Consider the following 24,964-nt stretch of genomic DNA (forward strand, 5'->3'; position numbering starts at 1 on the left):
ATCGTAGGCAGGGCCCAGAGCACTGTTGCCCAGCGCACCAGGACTAGGGCCTTGACCCCTGGCTGCCCAGTGCTGGGGGCCGCAGTGAGGGGTGCTCTGGGATCCTGCAACACAGGGAAGGGCAGAAGAGAGGGGCAGATGGGGAGGGATGGGGCGGGACCTTGGGCACAAAGGGAGGGGCCGGGGGCTAGCCTCCCCCAACAGTCGAGTCACCAGCCGCCCATGCATTTCATCTTATTTCATTAATCTGCCTCTTTCAGCCTCCAGATGTTTTAATACTCTACAGTCTTGTGCATGGCTAACACGGCAGACAGTGTCAACGTGTGACAGTGCTAGGGCACTGAAGAACTGACCACTCTCATTCATCAAATGAGCGATCCTACACAAAGATTCCCTTTGAGCTTTTTTGTACTTCCTCTCCTGCTTCTTGTTTCATGCTGTGATACTGCTTATATTGGAAGCTTCTGCCTGCCATCTACTAGGGCAGTAGGCTCCAAATAGCTATCTAGGGTAAGTATGTTTACTACATTGGCCAGCACATGGAGAAGATTTGATAAGGAGTATTAATTCTACATGCATATATGGAAGATAACCTTCCCAAATGGTAAGAGAGAGAAGTGAAGCATTTTCCATTTCTACAAATATAATGTCAAACATCTGTTCTTGCATTTTTCTCCTTTTTCTTTTTTTGAACAGCAACAAGATTATGAAAGGTTATCAAGGGATACAGTAGTATATATACACACCAGTGTTTCCTAATTACAGATGTCACACAAATGGCCTTGGTAGAATTCAATTTTTAAAAATAACGGACACATTATTTTTAGCTTTTATTGTTATCCATTTTAAATTTTCACAGTTGTGGGAAATTATGGGAGGGCAGACAATCAGGATAAGGATAATTATATAATAACAACAGATGTTGAGATTTAAAAAGCTGAAGCTTTATAACGTAAAACACAAATGGTATATGTTGACATGATGATGACAAAGTAAATAGCCTCACATTAAACTCTAACTTCTCAAGCAGTATTTTTCTTACATTGCCTAAATTTTGATCATCAACAGAAATCTCTCTTCATCGGTTTGTATGTGTACAGTGAAATCAATGTTCATAGGTATTTACCAGTAAAAATCTAATCCTTCCAGGCTTTCACATAAAACAAGCACTAAATTAAAGATTAATGGCAGACTAAATTTAAAAATGAATAAAAAGAAACACTTTATGCTGCACACTGTGAATTCCACACATAATGAACATCACAGGTTGCAGAGCCAGATATTGTAGGTGGAACTAAAAAGGGGATGAATAGTTATATGGCCAATAACAATGTCTGTAATTGCTCATCGTAATATAGAGGTAATAAAATCTTATAATTCAGGGTGCAACTGACCTCCATTGGGATCATTTAGGAATTGCCCTGCCATGTACAACATAGCACAAATTGGCTTGGTACATTATAGATCCCCCCCCCCCCTCGAGTTAATAAATAAAATAAGGAATTGGCTGCTCCTGTTGGCAAGATACCAGACTTGAAGGACCAACGGCCTGATCCTGTATGACAAATCTCATAAGAAGTTCTCTGGGGGATGGAACTACCTATTCTACTTCTTTTGCTTTTTTGTGTTTTGCCACCTTGTACACTCCAGCACTAAACAAACATAATGTTATTTAAGTAATAGTGAGGGGAAGAAGGAATGAAAACTAAAAACCATTTGTCTTCTTATATCCTGAACAAAGAAAAGGAGTACTTGTGGCACCTTAGAGACTAACACATTTATTTGAGCATAAGCTTTCGTGAGCTGCATCCAATGAAGTGAGCTATAGCTCACAAAAGCTTATGCTCAAATAAATTTGTTAGTCTCTAAGGTGCCACAAGCATTCCTTTTCTTTTTGCAAATACAGACTAAAACGGCTGCTACTCTGAATCCTGAACAAAACATTCGAAAAAAACTGCTGTTTATAAACTGGGATGGGCACAATTTTTCAGGAATAATCCTTCTGCATTAGTACTTACTCTGATAATGTATGGAATATGGGTGACCATTTATATTATTGAGTATCAGGGGATAGCTGTGTTAGTCTGTATCCCAAAAAACAACAAGTAGTCTGGTGGCACCTTAAAGACTAACGGATTTATTTGAGCATAAGCTTTTGTGGGTAAAAACCTCACTTCTTCAGGGTGTGGAGTGACAGTTACAGATGCAGACATAAATATACTGACACATGAAGAGAAGGGAGTTACCTCATAAGTGGAGAACCAGTGTTGACAGGGCCAACTCGATCAGGGTGGATGTGGTCCACTCCCAACAATAGATGAGGAGGTGTCAATTCCAGAGGAGGCAAAGCTGCTTCTGTAATGAGCCGGCCACTCCCAGTCCCTATTCAAGCCCAAATTAATGGTGTTAAATTTGCAAATGAATTCTAGTTCTGCTATTTCTCTTTGAAGTCTGTTTCTGAAACAGTAAGCTATCTAAACTCCTACATGCCACAGGGGGGCTACAACAATGGTATCCTCAACTCACCTAACAATATTGTTAATCTATCCAACTACATACTTAGCCAGGCAGAAGAGTCTGTCCTATCTCGGGGACTCTCTTTCTGCCCCACCATCCCCACAAACATGATACAGTTCTGCGGTGATCTGGAAGCCTACTTTCATCATCTCCGACTTAAGGAATATTTTCAACACACCACTGAACAATGCATTGACCCACAGGAACCCTCCTACCAACACTACAAGAAGAATTCTGCATGGACTCCTCCGGACGGTCGAAATGACAGACTGGACTTCTACATAGAGTGCTTCCGCAGACGTGCACAGGCTGAAATTGTGAACAAACACTTGCCCCATAACCTCAGCCGTATAAAACGCAACGCCATCCAAGCCTCAGAAACAACTCTGACATTATAATAAAAGGGGCTGACAAAGGAAGTGCTGTAGTCATCATGAACAGGTCGGATTATGAACAGGAGGCTGCCAGGCAACTCTCCAACACCACATTCTACAGGCTACTATCCTCTGCCCCCACTGAGGAGTACCAAAAGAAGCTACACCATCAGCTCAAGAAACTCCCTGCTACAGCACGGGAACAAATCTACACGGACACACCCCCGAGCCCCGACAGGGGTATTTTATCTGCTACCCAAGATCCATAAACCTGGAAACCCTGGATGCCCCATCATCTCAGGCATCGGCACTCTTACAGCAGGATTATCTGACTATTTGGACTCTCTTCTCAGACCCTACACTACTAGCACTCTTAGCTATCTTCGAGACACTACCGACTTTCTGAGGAAACTAGAATGCATTGGTGATCTTCCTGAAAACACCATCCTGGCCACCATGGATGTAGAAGCTCTTTATACTAATGTTCCACATGAGGATGGACTACAAGCTGTCAAGAACAGTATCCCTGATGAGGCTACAGCACACCTAGTGGCTGAGCTTTGTGACTTTGTCCTCACCCACAACCATTTCAGATTTCGGGACAACTTATACCTTCAAGTCAGTGGCACTGCTATGGGTACCCGCATGACCCCACAGTATGCCAACATCTTTATGGCTGACTTAGAGCAATGCTTCCTCAGCTCTCGTCCCCTAGTGCCCTTCCTCTACTTCCACTCCATTAATGACATCTTCATCATATGGACCCATGGAAAGGAGGCCCTTGAAGAATTCCACCTGGATTTCAACAATTTCCACCCCACCATCAACCTCAGCCTGGACCAGTCCACACAAGAGATCCACTTCCTGGACACTACAGTGCAAATAAGTGATAAACACCACCCTAAACCGGAAACCTACTGACCGCTATACTTACCTACATGCTTCCAGTTTCCATCCAGGACACCTCACATGATCCATTGTCTACAGCCAAGCTCTAAGATACAACCGTATTTGCTCCAATCCCTCAGACAGAGACAAACACCTACAAGATCTTTATCAAGCATTCTTAAATTACAATACCCACTTGGGGAAGTGAGGAAACAGATTGACAGAGCGAGACGGGTACCCAGAAATCACCTACTACAGGACAGGCCTCACAAGGAAAACAACAGAACACCACTGGCCATCACGTACAGCCCCCAGCTAAAACCTCTCCAGCACATTATCAACTATCTACAACCTATCCCTCACTCTCACAGACCTTGGGAGACAGGCCAGTCCTCGCTTACAGACAGCCCCCCAACCTGAAGCAAAATCTCACCAGCAATTACACACCACACCACAGAAACACTAACCCAGAAACCAATCCCTGTAGCAAACCTCTTTGCCTACTCTGTCCCCATATCTACTCTAGTGACACCATCAGAGGACCCAACCACACCATCAGAGGCTCATTCACTGTGCATATTTACTAATGTTATATATGCCACCATGTGCCAGCAATGCCCCCCTGCCATGTACGCTGGCCAAACCAGACAGTCCCTACGTAAAAGAATAAATGGACACAAATCGGACATCAGGAATGGTAACACACAAAAGCCAGTGGGAGAACACTCCAATCTTCCTGGATATTATATAACAGATTTGAAAGTAGCTATATTTCAACAAAAAAACTTCAGAAACAGACTTCAAAGAGAAACAGCCAAACTAGAATTCATTTGCAAATTTAACACCATTAATTTGGGCTTGAATAGGGACTGGGAGTGGCTGTCTCATTACAGAAGCAGCTTTGCCTCTTCTGGAATTGACACCTCCTCATCTATTGTTGGGAGTGCACCACATCCACCCTGATCAAATTGGCCCTGTCAACACTGGTTCTCCACTTGTGAGATAACTTCCTTCTCTTCATGTGTCAGTGTATTTATGTCTGCATCTGTAACTGTCACTCCACGCATCTGAAGAAGTGAGGTTTTTACCCACGAACGCTTATGCTCAAATAAATCCGTTAGTCTTTAAGGTGCCACCGGACTCCTTGTCATTTATATTATCGATACCAATATTACAAAATTGCAATGAATCTTACAAGATATGCCATGTAAGGTATCAGTGGCAAAGTTATGATTTGCTAAGTATGATAATCTTGTTTATATGTATGTATCATCTTTGTATCATGAGTTATAAATACATGTAATATATCTGCATCTCAAACTTGTGCTGTGTTTCTGGGTGACACCCTCAGACAAACTGACATCAGCACTATCTAGCCCATTTGATGGTCCATCAAGGGTAATCAGCTGTACAATGACAGGTTTCAGAGTAGCAGCCGTGTTAGTCTGTATTTGCAAAAAGAAAAGGAGTACTTGTGGCACCTTAGAGACTAACAAATTTATTTGAGCATAAGCTTTCGTGAGCTACAGCTCACTTCATCGGATGCATTACAAGCTGTACAATGAACCCATTGAGAGAAGCCAAGGGCTATGCCTTTGAGTCAGCGGGACATGTTTGGACATGTCTGTGGACGGGGACTCCCAAGAACTTTTCCAGCCCATGTGCTGTGAGCTTGTGTTTGGGACAGAGAATATATCCTTTGCCATGTGGCTTGTACAAAAAGGCAGTTGCATCACCTTCATTTTGTCTTCAGTCCTGCTTCTCTGATTGCTTTGACCATTTAACAACTCTCTTCTTGTTCTTTTCTTTTCTAATAAGCCTTTGTTTTAGATACTAAAGGATTGGTTGGCAGAGTGGTATTCTGGGTAAGATCCAAACTAGTATTGATCTGGTAATGTGGCTGGCCCTCTGGGGATCAGAAGACATTTTGTATAGTTTTAAATACAGTTTAGAATATAGTTTTAAATAACTTCTCACTTTACTGGACCTATTTGCTGACTGGAAGTCAGAGACTGGAATGCAATGAAGGGGGCTGTGTAATTTCTTTTTTTCATCTTCTTGATAACCAGTGTGGGAGATCAGGAGCACAGTTTGTGATTGATTGGTGAATCTAACTACAGTGTTAACCATCAGCTTTAGGAGAATCTATTCTCCTTTTTGCAGCCTGACCTTGGCATTTTCAGTGTAGGCTACCCTAGGCACCTTGGGTCACACTTACCAAACACCTTTTCACAATACAGACAGAGCTGGTAGTGATGCTTATTGATGAGGGAGCCTAACACTATACAATTCCATTTTTAACTGCTTATAAAACTCTGCCAAAGATTATTTTTTCAGGCAGAAGTTTTCCGTGCTTGTTCTTTGCCTCAAGGTGAAGATTTTAGTTTAAAGTTTCAGCTCAAACGATTCAGCCACCATGCATCATAACAGTATATGAGGATGTAGTTAAAAACTGTCTGTTCTACAGCAGGCATGCCCCATTCAGTGCACAGGATGGACAGTGAATGAGACAAAGTTCTAAGAAGAGTATGGACATTCTCTTGTGGTTAAGGCAGTAGAGTGAGACAGAAGAGGGCTGTTCTTTTCCTGACTCTGCCCAAGACTTCTATTATGATTCATAGATTCCGAGACCAGAAGGAATCATTGTGATCACCTAGTCTGATCTAGGTAACACAAGCTACAAGATTTCCACAAAACAATTCTTGTTTCAACTCGTAGTCCTGCTTTGAAGAGGGGGTTGGACTAGATGACCTCCTGAGGTCCCTTCCAACCCTGATATTCTATGATACACATATCTTTTAGTAAAACATCCAATCTTGAAGTAAAATTTCCAGTAATGGAGAACTAATTTGACAAGATCTAACTTGACAAAAATCTCTTTGATGAAATTACACATTTGGTTGATAAAGGTTATTGCGTTGATGTAATAAACTTCTGTAAGTCATTTGACTTGGTACAGCACTAAACTTAAATTCAGAAACTTGAATGCTACAAAATCAATATGGCACATATTAAATTAGTTAAAAATTGATTAACATCTCAAAATGTAGCTAAACTGGGAATTATCATCAAGCGGGTATTTTTTTAGTGGGGTCCTACAGGGATTTGTTCTTGGTGCAACTCTACTTAACATCTGTATAAGTGATCTGGAAGAAAACAAAACCACTGATAGTTTGCAGATAACACAAAAGATTGCAGGAATGGTAAATAATGAACAGGACAGGTTACTAATACTCAGCAATCTGAATTACTTGGTAAATTGGGTGCAAGCAAACAACCTGCATTCAGTGGGGCCAAATATTAGGTCTATATCAAGGCAAAAAGAATGCAGGCCATATGTACAAGATAGAGGACTTTATCCTGTGAAACAGTGATTGAAGAAGACTTGGGGGTCATGGTGGATACTCAGCTGAATATGAACTCCCAGTGTGATGTTATGACCAAAAGGGCTAAACTGAACCTGGGATGTGTAAACAGGGGAATATGGAGTAGAAGTAAAGACATTATATTACCTCTGTATTTGGCACTGGTATAACCACTATTGAAATAGTGTGTCCAATCCTGGTGTCCACAATTCAAGAAGGATGCTGAAAAACTGGAGGGGTTTCAGAGAAGAGCCACAAGAACGATTAAAGGATTGGAAAACACACTTTATAGTGATAAACTAAATAGATTGAGATCCTGGAGTCTAACAAAGAAAAAGAAGGTTAAAGGATGACTTGGCCAATCTACAAGTATCTAAATGGGGAACAGAAATTTGATCACAAAGGGCTCTTCAATCTAGCAGACAAAGATATAAAAAGATCCAATGGCTGGAAGTTGAAACTAGACAAATTCAGACTGGAAATAAGGTGCACATTTTTAATAGTGATGATAATCAACCACTGGAAAGATTTACCAAGGACTGTGGTGGAATCTCCATCACTGGAGATTTTAAAATCAAGAATGGATATTTTTCTAGTTCAACCACAGCTATTGGACTTGAAACAGGAATTAATTCAGGACGGTTCTATGGCCTGTGTTATGCAGGTGGTCAGGCTAGATCACAGTGATCCCTTCTGGCCTTAAACTACAAATTCTGCATAGATTAACGCATACTGTAAGGAGAGGAAATTAAGTCAATCACTTGGAAGAGATACAGTGCAGAACATCCACTATACCTATTTACCAAATGTTATTAGTATATATCCCAATCAAAAGGGGTTATTTCACTTCTACTAATACTGACAATAACTGTTCCACTTTAGTATGCTTCTTGATAGTCAATGAATTTCACATTGCACATGACATCATTTAATAATGAAAATTCCTGTAATAAGAATACACTGGTAGAACAAGTATTTTGTTTATATGATCTTTCATATCTCTGGATCATCTAGTCATTTATGTTCATGAGCTGCCTATATGTGAACAAGCAATTGCATAGGTAACTAATGTCAGCTCTGCTTCTAGCAGCATACTGATATTCTAGAGCCCCAAACATGTTTATTTTGTACATTACCTAAGACACTACTCAAGTTGGCATTCCAGGATGTATAATGATTTTCTTCAGCTTTCTTTATGTACTGAAAATCTGAATACTGAACTTTGTTATTCAACAATTCTCCTCAAGTCCAGCACTGGTTAAAGACACATGCTATAACTGGTTTGATTGATATGAACAAGCATTAGTTACACACCCTGACAGAAGCATATAGGAGTTTGGAGGAGAGTGGCACACAAAACTGAGAGAGTAACGTACTGTTGTTCTAGAATGCAGTAAGGAAAAACAAACTGACATGAGTTATTCACTATCCAGTTTCCCAATATGTTAAGATATGTTGTAAAGGTAAAAGTTATTAACTATAGGCCTGTACTACAACAACTGATTCATTTGAACAAGGTTACAAAAATCAATTTATATCAGCAAAGTTACTTCTGAAAGCTGCTTGTGAATGAAAACTTACCTGGTCAATGTCAGCATTGCGTGGCAGGAAATACACAATGTTGTTTGTGATCTTCTGGGACAGCTTGAAAATTTCAAATGTAGAGACCAATAAAGGAAAAAAAAAGCTTCACATGGGTTCACTTGCTACGTTAGAATATCCCCAATCTAGTGATTAGAGACATTACATTCTTCTAATCAGTCTATTGGTGCTACGCATTAGATACCCTTTTGAAATGTCAGATCTAGCACTACCAAAATGGATAAATTCCTCATATTCCATAAATTTGCACAGATGTCATGAAGTGTTTCATGTGTCAGAGTTTCACTAAAATGGTTTCTTAAAATGAAAATAGTACCTGTTAAAACTGTTGCACATTTTTCATTTGCTGGCTATTTTCTATCCCATATTCTGGCTTGATCCTTCTAATTAACCACGCATATATAAAAGATTTAAAGTTACACACACACACACACACACACACACACACACACACACACAATCAAGTTACCAAGAGGCCACCAGGATGCTACAAAATATCAGTATAGAAATGATCCAGTAACAATAAGACTGCTTTGTGGTATTGATTGGTTTCCTAGGATACAGTCATCTGCTATGTTTTAGACAGTCTGGAAAAAGATTCTAAATAAATAAAATATACTTTTCATAAAACAATAAGAAAATAGGTAACTAACTCTGAAACACAGCCCATGTGTTTTTGTAGGTAATTTTTTGAGTTAGGGAAAGTTGTCTGGTTACATCAATTTATATTTTGATATGAAATATTTTAATACACTGGAAAGGAGCTCAGGAGTACTGGATGAATGTTTTATAAATAATTTATAAATGGGGAAAATGCTAGTAGAAATTCTAGCTTTTAAAACAGAATTTATCTGTTTTATACTTTTAAAACCGGTTATTTTTTTCAATTTTGAACAAAATATCTTAAGAATATATGTATAGTTTATTTATATTTAATTAAAGATTGCCTGTATTTTTAAAAATCTGATACAAATCAGATCACCTAATAAACATGCAGATAAGTAATTAGGGCACTATGTTTGATTGGGGGCTTTTTACTATAATTTAGAAAGCTGATGTATTTCTATAGCCCACAGATGGGTCTTATCACATGCTTTATGCATTACTGCCTACATGAAAAAAAGTCTTCTTGTTTGCCAAAAAGCCGGATATCAAAACAAAAGCAAAATACTAAGAATATCCTGGTTTTATTATCAGCATGACAAATGCCATTAACAGTGATGCACTGATTAAAAGACCTACCACAGTCTCATTAATTTTTTTGAAATAGAAGTCTGCTTTTCAGACAACTTTGCCTACTCTCATCCACTCCAGTTTTTTTTTTTATTTTTAATAATTAAGTACATTTGCATAAGAAAAAGGCAACAGTTGCTTAAGAATCTTCATATGTTCCTGCTGCTTACTCCTCATTTGAATCCATAAGATCAAATCCTCTGTTAATGAAGGAGAAAAAATCTGTCCCATAATCCTCTGATTGCAACACCGCAACTGATTAATGTGAAGAAGATCATGTCACTTAAGATCATGGCCTCAAGAAAGAAAATAGAGGCAGGGAACATATGAAAAATCCAAAGCAACAAGATCATGTTTTCAAACAAATATACTTCATAATTTTTTTTAACTGAAAGAAGAAAAAAAATCAAAAGCGAAATAACAATTGTTTTTGATCATTTTTGGAGACACGTGATCTACATCCACTGCACACCAATCTTGAAACTAGGTGCTCCTGAGCATTAACCTCAGCTCTAAAACTACGCTCTGCATGGGCAAGTCACCAAGGACCAAGTTTCGTAAGTGTGTCCACTAATTCTGAGCACATCAGTTTTGGATATCCAAACTCACATATCTAAGGCCTGATTTTCAAGAGTGCTGTGCACCTGCAATTCCAAATGAAGTTCAAAGGAGCTCAAACTATCAACAGAACAAGACAGAGCTAAAGAATCCTGCATTGTTTTATCCTGCTAAAAGAAGTGAAATTCTTGTTAATGTGTGAGTGCTATTACTGTGAAGATACGACTTTGAAAGGATATCCATCAGGCGATATCATTGTTCTAACATCAAAGATTTCTGCCGTGGCGTAGTCAGGACCCCCCCACGGAGGGCTGAGGAACACAACATCTGCTTTTATATGAGAAGCCAGCTGCATGAAGTCTCCACATATGAAGTCTATCTGATCAGCTACTCCATACACTTCTGCATTATTGCAGGCAAGACTGATCTTAACAGGGTCAATATCGATCGCAATCACTGAAAATAAGGTGAAAGGAAAAAGAATTAACACTATGAAAGACACAAGCTGACAGATGTCCATATTGCTTGCCAAAACAAGATGTTCCTTTGGTTAAGGTGCTATATTGTAGTTCTCAGGTGCAGAACGCATTTATAAACCCACTAATTTAGTGTTCCCAATCGTGACTTCTATAAATATGTATACCTTTTGTCATATACCAACAGTTAATTATCTCAATCTTGTTGCTAAAGCACACCAAACTATTTCGTCAAAGGAGCAAATTCTTACACTCCAACACTGCAAAGCAGAGGTTCCCAGACACTGCAGAAACAGAGTTTCACACTCATGAAGGAGGGAAAGCAGGTGAGATTTGGGAAAGCTGGCTGTGGTTGTACATACCCTGCATGCTGTGAAGCACAGTTCTGCAATGGCTCCCTGTGCATTCCTGACCTGGGGTATTTGGAACTGTGCACCTGCTACTATGTTGATTCTCATACTCAACCCTGGGCTGGAGCCCTGGTAGGTAATGCATTCTGGGAGGGCAAAGACTCCTTTCCTTGACACCAGCAAAACCCCCTAGGATACATGACTCAAATTACTTTGCTGGCAGCTGATCTCACCCCAAGAATAAATGAAAGACAGGCTGCAAGAGATGACACTAATCAATAACTCTTCTGAAAAGTAAACTGAAACTGTGTGCACTTGACACAGCATGAGAGCTGTTATGATACAGTATAAATATTTACACAAAACTCAGTCACAAAATATAAAGAAAAAAACTAAGTTTAGATGAAAAGAATAGTTACAGAAATAACTGAACGGGAGCTGCCAAATTTAGCATAGATCACATTATCATCTGCCTTCCCCAGAAAATATTCAGCACTAGAATACGAATCTGCTTTACACCCATGAATGTTTAGTGAGAGATTCCATGAAGCGGAATATTGAGTATTATATGTTTTCACTGAAGAAGTTGCTTTCATTAGTGCAGTAGCAATAAATTATCAATGTAAAAATACGCTAATTTTAGATTAACATTACTTTGCAGCAATTGGCTCAGCTGCACCAGTATGTGCTCCTATTACTGGCAGTATTTTATAGTCCATATGTAATGTGCTTATAAGTGGCACACAATTGCATACTGCATAGTTGTCATGGAAACAAGAAGCTGTAAACTGTTGCTCTGACACACGCACTGCTGATTAGCTTAACTTTCTGGGCCTCATCAGAATCAGATCAATTAAATAAAAAAAACCTAAAAGATTCTTGGGGACTGTGGGATTATTAAACCTGATAAATGATTTACTGAGAAAAACTATTCTTGTGAACACATCTTATACACTGCTTTTCTTAACCTGTTAGAGTGAAGAGCATTTTCCTCCCAAATTCTTTTCAGCTCTTTTTGGCTAGGGAAGACTAGATGGCATTTTGCTCAGAGCCATTCAATGATGACCCTTAGTTGTCATAGGCATTGTCCCAGGAAGCCTGTTACAAGATGGAGCTAACTTCTGGAGCAAATTCCTTAGATTCTGCACCACTCTGATATGGGAGACTGGAAATTTTGCAGCAGCTTCATTCAAATAAAAAACGGAGGGTCGTCATTAATTTGTATTATTCATTTTAATTTTAATCAGTACTGTAGCCCCTGTGTTATTTGTTTTTATATTAAATTATCCCAGCCCAATCCCTACAGAGCTATGGGAGTCTACTTGGGATTAGGATACACACATCATACAGATTAGCTATTTTACTAGAACACATGATAAATAAAATAACTTTGAATAATGCAAGAAGTGATCATCTTTGGCCTAAATAAATTGATTAAAATATGCCCGGCAGAAATACAAGAGCAGCCCTGTTTTTTTCAAATATATAAACAATGACATGCTTATGCTGGAGTAAAAAAATTCGTCAATAGTATATATCGCATAGAACATAATGAAAAAGGTAAAACACATTTAGAAAGCCAGTATCAAGACTACCTGCAGAGAGAACAGGGGATGGGGTTGGGAAATCACTTTATACAAACAGATTATTACCTCTTTTTGATGCCAAGGCAAACTGAATAGCATTTCCTCCAACTCCACAGAACGCATCCACTACTATATCACAGTTGAAGGACTGCCTGACGCGACTTGCAATATGCTTAGCAATCTTCTCAGGTGTAACAGAAAACCAACCCTCTGATGGAGGCAGCGTGGGAAAGGACGGAGAGAAAATTTGTCAATTGTTTCCAAAATCAATCATTCAAAAGAACTAAACGGAGGCTGAACATTAAATTAAGCCCAGCAACTTTACTATGCATTTTACTAGGGAATTATGGGATTAATCCTGTAAGGTTCTGAATACTAATTCGATACAGTGGGTTACTTTAAGTCCAGGAGTAGTCCCACTAAAGTCAGCCTACTCATGTAATTACAGCTAAACATGTACTTCAGTGCTAGATTGTGCCAAAATGCTCAGCACCTTATAGGATCAAGCCCTACAAGACTGTGATGAAAAGATAATGGTTTACATTTCAGTTACAACGCCATTCTGTTACAAACAAATATACAGCAGACCCAGAATTTGTTGAAATTAAAACAGAGCTGAAATAAAATGGCAGAGAAGACAGAACATGGGTCTTTATAACTGAAGTTCTGTATGCCTAATATTTCTCCTTATATTTAGATGGGGACTGCTTGAAAATGGCGACTGCTTGAAATAAGATGATAAAAAAACCCACAAGAAGTTATTATACAATCACTAGTCTTTCTGCAAATGTATGACTTTTTCCCTTGGAGAACCCATACTAATCTACGTAAAGGTGTATTTTAGTAACTGACTAAATTTAGAGCATTTGATATGCAAACATGACATGTAATCAACATATTTCAACATCGGAAGTTTATTTGGCTATATACAGATTACACCTTTTGCCATCTGATTTCTAAAGACCACTGCTGATACAAATTAACCAAACAGAATATGGTATAATTATAGGCAGCACAATTTTCAGAAAAGATCAGATCTGACATATGTGGCAGATCCTCAGCAGAGATCAACATAGCTCTATTGAAATCAATGAGCTATGCTAATCTGCATAAGCTCACTATAAATTTGTTCATACATTCCACAATGATGTAAATTATTATTCGTTTCTGCTTTGTTGTGTCTTATCAGATGATGAAAGTGCAGGTTTAAATACCTACGCTGCAATGTTTGCGTGCTTCAGCTAATAACATACCTCTATCTAATTTAATCCCCTCATCAAACCGAGAAAACAGTCTGTAACGCTGTGCCCAGTATTTGGCCAGCTCAGGATCAGCAGCAATCTCAGCAGGTAAAGATGGTGGTGTGGTTCTGTTTTTTTTTTTTCTTCTTGTTTTTCTTCTTTTGGGTATTTCTTCTTTCGGTTGATTCAGCTACAACTGAAAACACCAAATTACAAAGTTAGCATCATTACAGCAATCCCTCATTCCAAGGGTGAGGGCTACAGTATACAAGTAGATATATGGCAACAATTATAACACACTGCTATCTAAGCACACTGCTGGATTCCATATGGGGTCATTTACAGGATTCTGCGGGTTGGTAACTTGAGCTAGAGACACTCATGGTTATGTTTGTGCAGGCTGCAGTGGTTCCATTCCAAATTTGCAGTACAGATATAACTAGGCCACAAACCTATTATTAAGACAGAAAGGGGAATACTCATGAAGTGTCTTGTGGAGGGTTTGGATTGGCAGGGCAAAGGGAAGAGAATGAGAGCTCAGAATGGCATTAGGAACAGGGGTGAATTTACAGTTGGAGCACCATCCTGCCACAGTGTCAAATTCTCCTGCTCCCCAATGTCAAGTCTAGTTATTTTGGCTGCTTGGTTCCTGTACTTATCGCCCTGACTTAACTGTTAGGCTGACTGGTTAACTGGCCAAGGGGTGAATCTCAGCAGATTTACCATTCTTTTCAGCAGATGGCAAGATAGTTGACATTGCATAATTAACAACTGTTTAACCAAATCAGAGGGCAATTTAGTGACCAAATATAAGCAACTGAATTATGCTTTGTATTTAAACCAGAAATCAAAGCTGATCTACACAGAAGAATTATGCAATACCAATTTTATATTAAAATAAGTAAAACTACAACCACAGGAATAATGGAATGTATATGGAACCCTCAGTAATCCTATTCCTTTGGAGTATAGTAAGTGTTAAATAAAAAATAAAAAGGCTCATAAAATACTGGATTATTTTTTTTCTAGAAAATAAAGTAATGTTAGTATTGACACATTATATGTTCTTTGAGGCTCAGTGCAATAACATATCCAAGAATCCAAACTCTGACAGTCTAGACATTTCTTTTTTAATTGAATCAATACCTACTAAGGACCCTGCCTCACTACTGAAACAATGCAACTGCAATGAGGGAGTTCACTGGGAGTAAAGAAGATTGACAAACTGCTGTTCATTAAAACAAGCCCCAAAGAATTATTATTAAAAACAGTGGCAAGGTCAGAATTTATTCAGAAAAAATGCCAGAGCCATCTTCACCTGCACTGCACAAACCAAATCCCAGTTTGCAAGATTTTGACTGAAAAATTTAAGAATATAGTAAGTTTCATTAAGTAAATATAAAATGACAAATAGCTTGGTAAAGAAACCTTACAGGATAAAGTTTATAACCAATTTGCCTCCAGTTATTAAAAACTGTACGTACCTTGACTCACACTTTCTGTTTCTACTTGAAGATAATCTGGAATATCCAGAGCAACTAGCTGTCGTCCAGAATGACATTCCTGTCTTCCTGAGCTCTGAGAGATAGAGCCACTTGCTGTTGCAGCTTCCTTCTCCTCTTCTTCAAGGTTATTTGTTCCAAGTTCATAACTAACAATTCTGGAAGATAGCGGCTTTTTCGCACTGAAATTATTACTTTGTGAACTTTCCTGTTCCTCTGAGTCACTGCTTGTAGAGAAGCCCTGCACCTTATCCTGAGTAAAGGATTCCTGGGACATAGTCTCCTCCACAGGTTCACTAACCTGTTTTAGGAACTTCTCTACCTGGAATTGTCAAGTATCACAAATAATTAGATTGCACCATCACCACGATGAAACAAGATAGTTTAAAACAGTGGCTCTCAACCTTTCCAGGCTACTGTACCCCTTTCAGAAGTCTGATTTGTCTTGTGTACCCCCAAGTATCACCTCACTAACCACCAGTACTAGAAAATAAATTTTGCAATAGGAGAATTGGAAATCCCGTGAGCCCTAGAAGAATGTGAGATAACAGATCTTAAAAAGGAGGTTGTTAACTAGAAAAATCACTTGTAAACAAGTTTCTCTAAATATGTTACAAATTCCAAGGCAAAAAATCTGTTAAAATAGAATTAAGGTTGAGATTACATTAAAGTAAGTACAGGTAAACAAACCCAACAAGAATACTGAAGTTATCAAAATAATATAACAAGGGAGAAAAAGTGATGACTAAACATCAATGGCTACAGTCTACAATAGTGAACAATCTAGTAGCTTCTGTTCAGTCTGGCACAGCAACGATATAGCAAATGTCCTGGAGATGGACAGGAGAATGGATAAAGTTTTTTGGGGGCATTTTTATGTGCAATATAAAAGTTATGCAGGTGTATACAATTCACTATAGCATACAAATATTTTTTTCCTCACTATTAATGCATGTGTTTCAAAATGCAAACACATGCATTTAAAAATGCAAGTAATTCAATGGTCTATAGCAGTGGTGGGCAATGCATCCGGCCCATCACGGTAATCCGATTGTGGGCTGTGAGACATTTTGCCAACGTTGACCATCTGCAGGGACTGCCCCCCAGAGCTCCCAGTGGTCGCAGTTCTCTGTTCCCGGCCAATGGGAGCTGTGAGAGGCGGCAGCCTGCATGTCCCTGCGGCCCCTTTGCCTGCCTGCAGGCATGGGAGCTGTGGAAAACGGTGCCTGCAGGCGAAGGGGCCGCAGGGACATGCTGGCTCCCGCCTCTCACAGCTCCCATTGGCCGGGAACCAAGAACCACGGCCATTGGGAGCTAGGGGGCGTAGTGCCTGTGGATGATCAACATCAGCGAAATATCTCACGGCCCATAATCAGATTACCCTGATGGGCTGCATCCGGCCCGTGGGCTGCAGGTTGCCAACCACTGGTGTATATATAGAAACATATATACACATTACTGAACAAATGAGGAATCTAGAGGTAACAAAAGCTGTTTATATAAGATGGCTGTTAAGATGACATTCTTAAAAAGTGACATTCTTCAAAACAACTCAATGAAGAGTTTTTCCACTGTTTTGATATACTTCCTGACTAGAGTGCTTTTGACTAAAGAAAGATGTGTAAGCAATAAAGAGACGCAGGTTGATGCTTAATAATGTGCATTCATTTGATTTTTACTGGCCTAAATACTCCCGTTTTCACAGTTATCAGAAAAAACACGGATACATCTATGATGCTGCGGATAGAGCGCTTTGCTGTAACAGTGTTAATAAATAAACATGTAAGAAATACTTATACCTTACTCAAAGTTTTACTTTTTTGGCAAGACATTTCTGACTCTTCTGTGAAGAAGAGGTGTTTGTTTTCTCTCTTCACTGGTTTGCGCATGTCCAAGAACTGGGATTTGAGCTTTGCATTTTTCTCCAGATACTGGACCTTTCTGCAGCTGAAGTTTGAAATTCCCCCATATCTGCAATCAAAAAGAATGGATTAAGAACAGAAGTTTAAATATGTGGGATTCAGCTGTTATGAAATGTTAAAGAGAGACTGGCAGGGTTGACAGGCCAGACATTATCTTAAAATTACACTTTTCAGCCTAAATACAAATTTAACTTTCCAGATCTCCCCATAAAATTAAAATATTTGCATATTACACAATGTGTGTTAGTGACACCTTATCTTACAGCAGCCCCAGAGCCAAGTAAAATAGACTCCATACTGGATGGAGCCAAACTAAAACATCCTCCACCCAAGTTTGTAGACCATGCCATGAGCCAATGGAAACTGTTTTATTTAATCATGAAAACACTGTCAACATCTGCATCAACAGGACAGTGGCTTTGTCCTAATATAATGAAGCCACAATAAGTTCCTATCTGGCTCCTAACTAGACATCAACTTTTAAAAGCTGATTAACAATCAGAGCCCTCAGGACCAGAGAATTTAAGAGACTAATTCATAATTTCTCAAAACCAAGATATTTATAAAACCACAAGCATTTTAACAAAAAAGGAGTTATACTTTAGGATGCCATCTAATTTAAACCTTTGTTATTTGTTACCTTCACTTCAAAGCACTTTTATTATTCTCTAATTCACCTTTAACACTTTGCATCCCTCCTTTCCACTCCTACAACCCAAAGACAATCCTATAGTTTTATTAAGCACAAACACTAATTTTCAAAATAACTTTCAAATAACTTAATAGTCAAAAGGAACAGAGATTGCTGGTACACTTGAAAATAATAGGTATGGGGCAGCTAGTGCGTAAAAGGAGCTAATTTGTGGGTGGGGGGGAAGGGGGCACACTGAATTTGCTTATAAGTCATTACTTTTGTCCTGTACCATGCTTGAATCCCAGAAGAGAACAGGTTTCCTCAGGATCTGCTGCAACAGGATTTTCATCTGCATCCAGTTCATGGCTATAAAGAAACCCAGACGTCGGTTACTTTCTATAAAAAGTCACCATTTTTATTACAGTTCCTACTAAGAGAGGAAAATTCCCATTAACTCTGGCTGACTCCACAGCCTGTACTCTTATCTTCTGGGTTTTAAAGGCTACATCATGAAGAAACCCAAGTATTAATGAAGTTTTAATATACACATCAGTAAGTATCACGGACAGTGACCTTTCCATTTATGTCCTCCAAGTCACAAGCTAGACAAGTGCAATCTGTCCAAATGAATGGAGACAATAGGCTTTTTCTACCTCAAGGCATAAGCATTTCTTGTTCTTATGCTACTAGAACGACATTAACACATCAGCATCACCACCTAAACTAGTAACTATTTAATACTGTTCCCATTCCTTCTCTCACCATCCCCAAAAATAAAAAAGCAGGTTTTTATGCCAATTACAAATAAACAAGTCCATTCTCAACAGAAGGTGCATCCCATCCAATTTAACAATCTGGTGATAAGTGTGTACATACACCTCTCATAGAGTTTGGAAGTCAGGGTTCTAAATTCTTTCCTTGGAATAAAGAAAGAGAGACCTCCAACCAACATAGAAGCTCCATGCTGTCAGATGGGAAGGTAAGGAGGTAGGAAAGCCCATTAATATTATTTGCATTGCCGTAATAGCCAACAGATCCCATCAGGATCAGTGCCCCATTGTGCTAGGAACGGTTCTGATACAGAGGAACACACAGAAACAGATTTTAGAAATAGAAAAAACTAATTTATTACTTGCCTCCTCTTGAGTTTCGCATGTTTATATTCAGGTGGCTCTTCCTCTTCTTCATCTTCCTTCTTATCATTGTTGTGTGATCCTCTTTTGTCATTTGAATTTGGTCTAGATGGCTCCTGTGAATCTAAAGAGGCATAAAAACTGCACTGTTTTTGTTTGTCCAATCATTTATTCTCCAGTCTACAAAATACTAAATATTTTGGAGGGTTTTTTTTTTTTTAAAAGTACACTATTATGTATTTGAGTCTGACAAACAAGTGATTACCAAACCATATGTACCTTTGCTTTTCTCCATCTTAAGTCTCAACATACCAACAGTTACGTTTCCTCTGCTGTTTTAAAGGACCTTAACATATTTGGCAACGTCAATTTTAAAGACTCAGAGGTTTCCATATATGAGAAGTCTATACAGGACAATCCCCACATGGCTTCCCTGTCCTTTTTAAAAAATAACTGCAAGTTAATAAGTTAGGATTTTCATCCCTTGTCTCATCTTAATGGTTGAGAGCAAGTCTCCCAAGATAGTGCAGTGACATTGGCTAAAGAATTCACAGCAGCACTCAAACAACCCACTGGCAGTCCCAGGGCTAGGGGCAGCAATTTAAGGTGAATAGAGGGCATTCAGAAGGAAAGGAGAGAGAGAGGAGGCTGCTGAGAGTTGGCTCCAAGCTCCTGTCTCTGGTGTTTCTGTGAAGCTGTCAGGAGAAGGGGGAAAATCTGTCTGCCATCTACACTCCTCAGCAGTGCATAATACAGGTGTTACTCCTAACATCTCAGCCACTGCTGCTCTTGCATATTCCACCCTTCATCTTAAGCAGAAAAAAAAAACACAGAGCAGTACAAAAGAGTTATATGGGCTGCCTCTGGGGAGTGCAGGCAGGCAGAAGTGATGGTGGAAGAAGGAAAAGGGATATTTTCCCTACACTCCAAGACACATGAAAGCTAGAAAGTGGGAATCAGCTCTCAGCATTCTGTCTCAGCTGCCAGACAATACTGCATCTTCCCAGCGATCAGCACATCCCTCTTCCAAGCTAAGCCTCCCAGCACCTGCAGTGACAAGTAGCTTCACTCTCCCAATGTGATAAATCGCCTTTACTTTGGTTGTAGTCCATGACGACATTACAAAATAAATTGGCATTTCCACTAGTCACTGTTAGTCAACTATGACTTATATCAGGGGTTGGCAAACTTTTGGCCTAAGGGCCACATCAGGATATGGAAATTGTACGGTGGGCCATGAATGCTCACAAAATTGGTGGTTGGGGTGCGGGAGGGGGTGAGGGCTCCGGCTGAGAGTGCGGGCTCTGGGGTGAGGTCAGAAATGAGGAGTTCAGGATGTGAGAGGGGGCTCCGGGTTGAGGGAGGGGGGTGAGGGCTCTGGGTGGGGCTGGGGGTTTGGGGTGCAGGAGGGGGCTCCAGGCTGGGACCGAGGGGTTCAGAGGATGGGAGGGAGATCAGGGCTGGGGCAGGAGGTTGGGGGGGGGCGCTCAGGTATGCAGGCTCTGGGCGGTGCTTACCGCAAGCAGCTCCCGGAAGCACGTCCCGCCTCTGGCTCTGAGGTGCGGCCAGGCGGCTCTGCCTTGTCCGCAGGCACCGCCCCTGCAGCTCCCATTGGCCAGGAACCACAGACAATGGCAGCTGCAGGGGCGGTGCCTGAGGATGGAGCACCGCACAGAGCCGCTTGGCCATGCCTCTGTGTACTACGTAGGAGCTGGAGGGGGGTCATGCCAGCTGCTTCCTGGGAGCCACATGGAGCGGGGTAAGACCCTGACCCCGCTCCCTGGCTGGAGCTGAGGACCAGATTAAACGGTTTGAGGGGCCGGATGTGGCCCACGGGCCATAGTTTGCCCACCTGGCTTATATAGTACCATCAACTTGATTTGTTCATAGCTAATAGTTTATAGTGCAGTAAGCAGATGCCTGCCTTATGATATTACATACATTGAACCAAACAAAACCCAAATTTTCAGGTACAGCATTTTGAGGCAGACATGAGAAGATAGAGTGAAGAAAGGATTGTATGTTTATAAGGACTTTCCTTCAAAATCAATCTTTCACAGGCCAGATTTATTAAAACATCTATTTCTGTTCTATTTACTCCAACCTACTGAGTGAGATATATACTACGGGGAAGTCAATTGGTCTGTGTTTTTACAGTAAAAGTTTTGTTATATGGCATGTTGGGGAAATGGGAGGGGGTGCCAATAAGCCAAAAATTCCAGTTAACTAAGAGGGTGGGAGTTCCCAGATCTGGCACCCCGAAATCCTTCCTGCACCCAAACTCCTCCCAGATCCCATGCCCCACACCTCCTCCTGAAATGCCGGTTTATAGAGCTTTCTGCTTTGTAAAGTGCCAGATAATACAGCTTTTCCTGTATATGGATAGTATAGCAGCTGCATAACAGACAGACTTAAAATGAGGAAGCATTAATACTGCTACCCCACCACTTCTGTAGTACATCCAGAAATTTATTTAAAAAAAAAAAGATACATCTGGAGGAATATTACCAGAATCAATATTATCAAATCCTACACGGACCTGATTGGTTTGTGCTTTTATTTTCAGAAGATGAACTTTTCGTGGTTCCTCCATTGCATGATTCCTTCTGGCTGGAAACACAAGGGCACTGCCTTGTACTACTAGTTGAACTCAGATTTTGATGGCCATCGTAAATTACTGTTAGGGTTAATATGCTCTCCTCCACTTCCTCCAAATCCAGATTTATTTTACTAATCCCAGAGAGGATTTCATTATGGTGCTCATCACATGAGCTAGGGTTTTCTTTACAACTGATTTTGAAGGGAGGATAAGAAGAAAGTTCTGAGTCCAGCACTTGATGAGATATAGCCTCTGTATTAACACAGTCTACTTCTCCTAGCAGACCTGTTTCGAGTTTATACGCATTGATTTCGGTGCCATCATTATGTGGGCTGTCAACAGTCCATCCTTGACTTGCCCAGTACTGAAATTGTTCCCAGTAATACCAGTATATTTCACTATAATGCTGCTTCCACCTTTCCTTGGTGTCAGGAGAGTTCCAAGGCTCAGAAGTAGGTGCATTCTCAGACAATTCTACTTCCATGTGCTTCTCCAGCCAACTTTGCCACAGAAGACCTTCTCCATACTCACTCCAATATTTTTCCCATTTCTCTTTCAGCTCACTGGGTAAAGCATCATTAATAGGGCAATCTCTATTTTCACAATTGTCCTCATTCAGAAGCTGGCATGTTTTTTTCTCCTCAGTTTGTTCTGTATGTAAAGCTGGATCATCTGAAAAAGACTGGTTATGGTCTTCACAATCTTCTTTCCAGGTTTCCCGCATGACCTCATTCAAGTGCTTTTGCTGCAACTTTTTCTTCTTTTTCTTCTTCTTCACTATCTTATTTCTCTTTCTGGAATTTTCTGATGCCTAAAAATCAAAAAGAAATAAAATGTGTTTTTAAAAAATGCCCAGAACCAAGTAACTCACAAGGGAGAATTTATTCTTTCCTCCTTGTTCTGTCTTCAGGGACATTCCTGCTTCTGCCCTCCACTCATTACTCAGAAGGTTACTGCAAGTATTTTTTCCTCATGAATAAAGCTATGAGTATGTCATGGAGGTCGCAGAAGTCACAGATTCCGTGACTTTCCACAACCTCTGTGACATTGAGTCCTTGCAGCAGCCCAGCCACTGTGACCATGGGGGATCCTCTGCAGTTCCCAGCTGCCACGGGCGGCGGCCTCCCCCGCAACTCCCACCCCTGCAGGGTGACAGGGGATTCCCCCGTAGCTCCCACATCAGCGGGTGGTGGGGGACCCCTCAGTTCCCCGTCACTGCAAGGAGTGGGGGATCCCTAAGCTCCCAGCCCTTCAAAGATAGTGGAGGATCACCCCTCCCCCCACCCCTGTCCCGGCTCCCAACCCCGCAGTCAGGGGTCACTCCTAGATCCCAGCCACTGGACAGGGGAGCCACAGCTCCCTGCCCCCACTGCATGCAGTGAGTCAGGGTGTTGGACCCTTCTCCCTCCCCATTTTGACATGGATATTTTTAGTGAAAGTCAGGGACAGGTCATGGCTTCCATGTTTATTGCCCGTGACCTGTCCATTACTATTATTAAAAATATCCATGACAAAATTGTAGTCTTACTCATGAGATTACTTGTAGAAGATACTAAGGGAGCTTTTGGAGGGGAGCAGGGGAAGAAATGAACTCCTGCCACAGCAAATAACCCTTCCATATGCTGCCCAAAATACAAGGTAAACTTGACAAAGCTATCTAATGGTGAAGGAGAAGAGACAGGGAAACAACTAACAGGAGGAAAGAGGTAATAAGATGGCCAACTTGGTGCAGGAATGCTTGTTTACATAAGCAGTGAATTTGGCTTGTAGTTATTTTTAAAAGCCATCAACAGAGATCAAGAAATTGTTTCACTAGTGCCTGACAGTGGATCTTTGGCTAAATCCATGAAACTATTAATTTGGCAGTAAAATGGGAAGAAAATAATCCTCTTTTACACCGAGTACAACTTACCAGGGCCAACAGCTACACAAAAAACTTATCCTGCACAGAAGTACACCCCCAAACTTATTTCTGAATCGCAGTCAGCTTCACTCAGCTTTGTACTGCTGAGGAAAGGAGCTTCAAAGTTAATTTGTATCAATGGCTGAGACTTTCAAAAGAACAAGCAGTGTTCAAGTTGTTAAACTGGAAACCCATTTTCAGTTGCTGTCAAAGTTCAGCTAGAACTGAAATGCTGTGATCCAAGTTTTGCAAAGGAAACCTTACTCATTTTTTCTTAATGCCTGCTGGATAAAAGACGTCCAGAGTTACCTAATGAACTTGTTATATATACACAAGTATCTTTGGAAATACCTATATTTTAACCTATATTTTAACTTTTCTATTATGAATCTGAAAAAAGTCAAACATGAGAGTTACTTAAACTCAAACCTGCTCTTCAGATTGTATGTGGCCACTTCAGAGGCAAAAGCTGAACCATTGAGAAGTCGGTTCCAGAGAACGAATACCCATCTTTCACTGAAGTTACTTCCTTCACAGCCCTCATACCATACTTTATTTTAACATGCACTTTATAAAGCACCACTCTTACCAGTGTTCTATAAATTAAAAGTAGTGTATTCATTTCCCATTCAATTCCTTTGTCCCACAGTTTGTGTACCACTGTTTTTAATATTGTGTTTTGATCAGTTTATTTACAAACTCATTCATTCAAGAAATTAATCAGTTCCTAATCCTACAACTTGCTCTGTGGACCAGCTCCTTCACGTGTGTGCAGACACACACACATCACACAGCGTTCAATTTACTTTCATAGCTCAGAGTCTGGAAATACAAAGATGCATAAAAAGCACAGTAAACTGGGGTTTACCACAAATTCCTTGTGAGCTGAAAGTCCTCCAAACTGAAGTGGTAACCCCATACTCCTCATGAGTTCAGCCTCTGAGTCCAGTTCATCCTCTTCCAGGCCCAAAGAATGATTGTTGTTTGAGTTTTTTGTCACATTGGGATGATGATTCCCCTCCTTCTCTTCCTCTGTTTGCTCCTCTCCTATAAACAAGTTATATTAATTTACAATTTCATA

General features: G+C 40.2%; 1 protein-coding gene across 1 annotated transcript in view; it reads right to left on the reverse strand.

Annotated features, from left to right (window-relative positions):
• The window catches only part of TGS1 (trimethylguanosine synthase 1), a 47,950-nt gene that overhangs the window by 13,446 nt on the left and 9,540 nt on the right, over positions 1-24,964 (reverse strand). The window contains 11 exon segments of the mRNA XM_038391796.2: positions 8,726-8,804; positions 10,777-10,993; positions 13,016-13,159; positions 14,203-14,332; positions 14,334-14,386; positions 15,675-16,014; positions 17,492-17,663; positions 18,525-18,614; positions 19,385-19,505; positions 21,921-22,791; positions 24,752-24,930. Of these exon segments, the coding sequence (XP_038247724.1) occupies positions 8,726-8,804; positions 10,777-10,993; positions 13,016-13,159; positions 14,203-14,332; positions 14,334-14,386; positions 15,675-16,014; positions 17,492-17,663; positions 18,525-18,614; positions 19,385-19,505; positions 21,921-22,791; positions 24,752-24,930 (2,396 nt within the window).

Source organism: Dermochelys coriacea, chromosome 2 (genome assembly GCF_009764565.3).
Source record: "Dermochelys coriacea isolate rDerCor1 chromosome 2, rDerCor1.pri.v4, whole genome shotgun sequence".
Classification (NCBI taxonomy): domain Eukaryota; kingdom Metazoa; phylum Chordata; order Testudines; family Dermochelyidae; genus Dermochelys; species Dermochelys coriacea.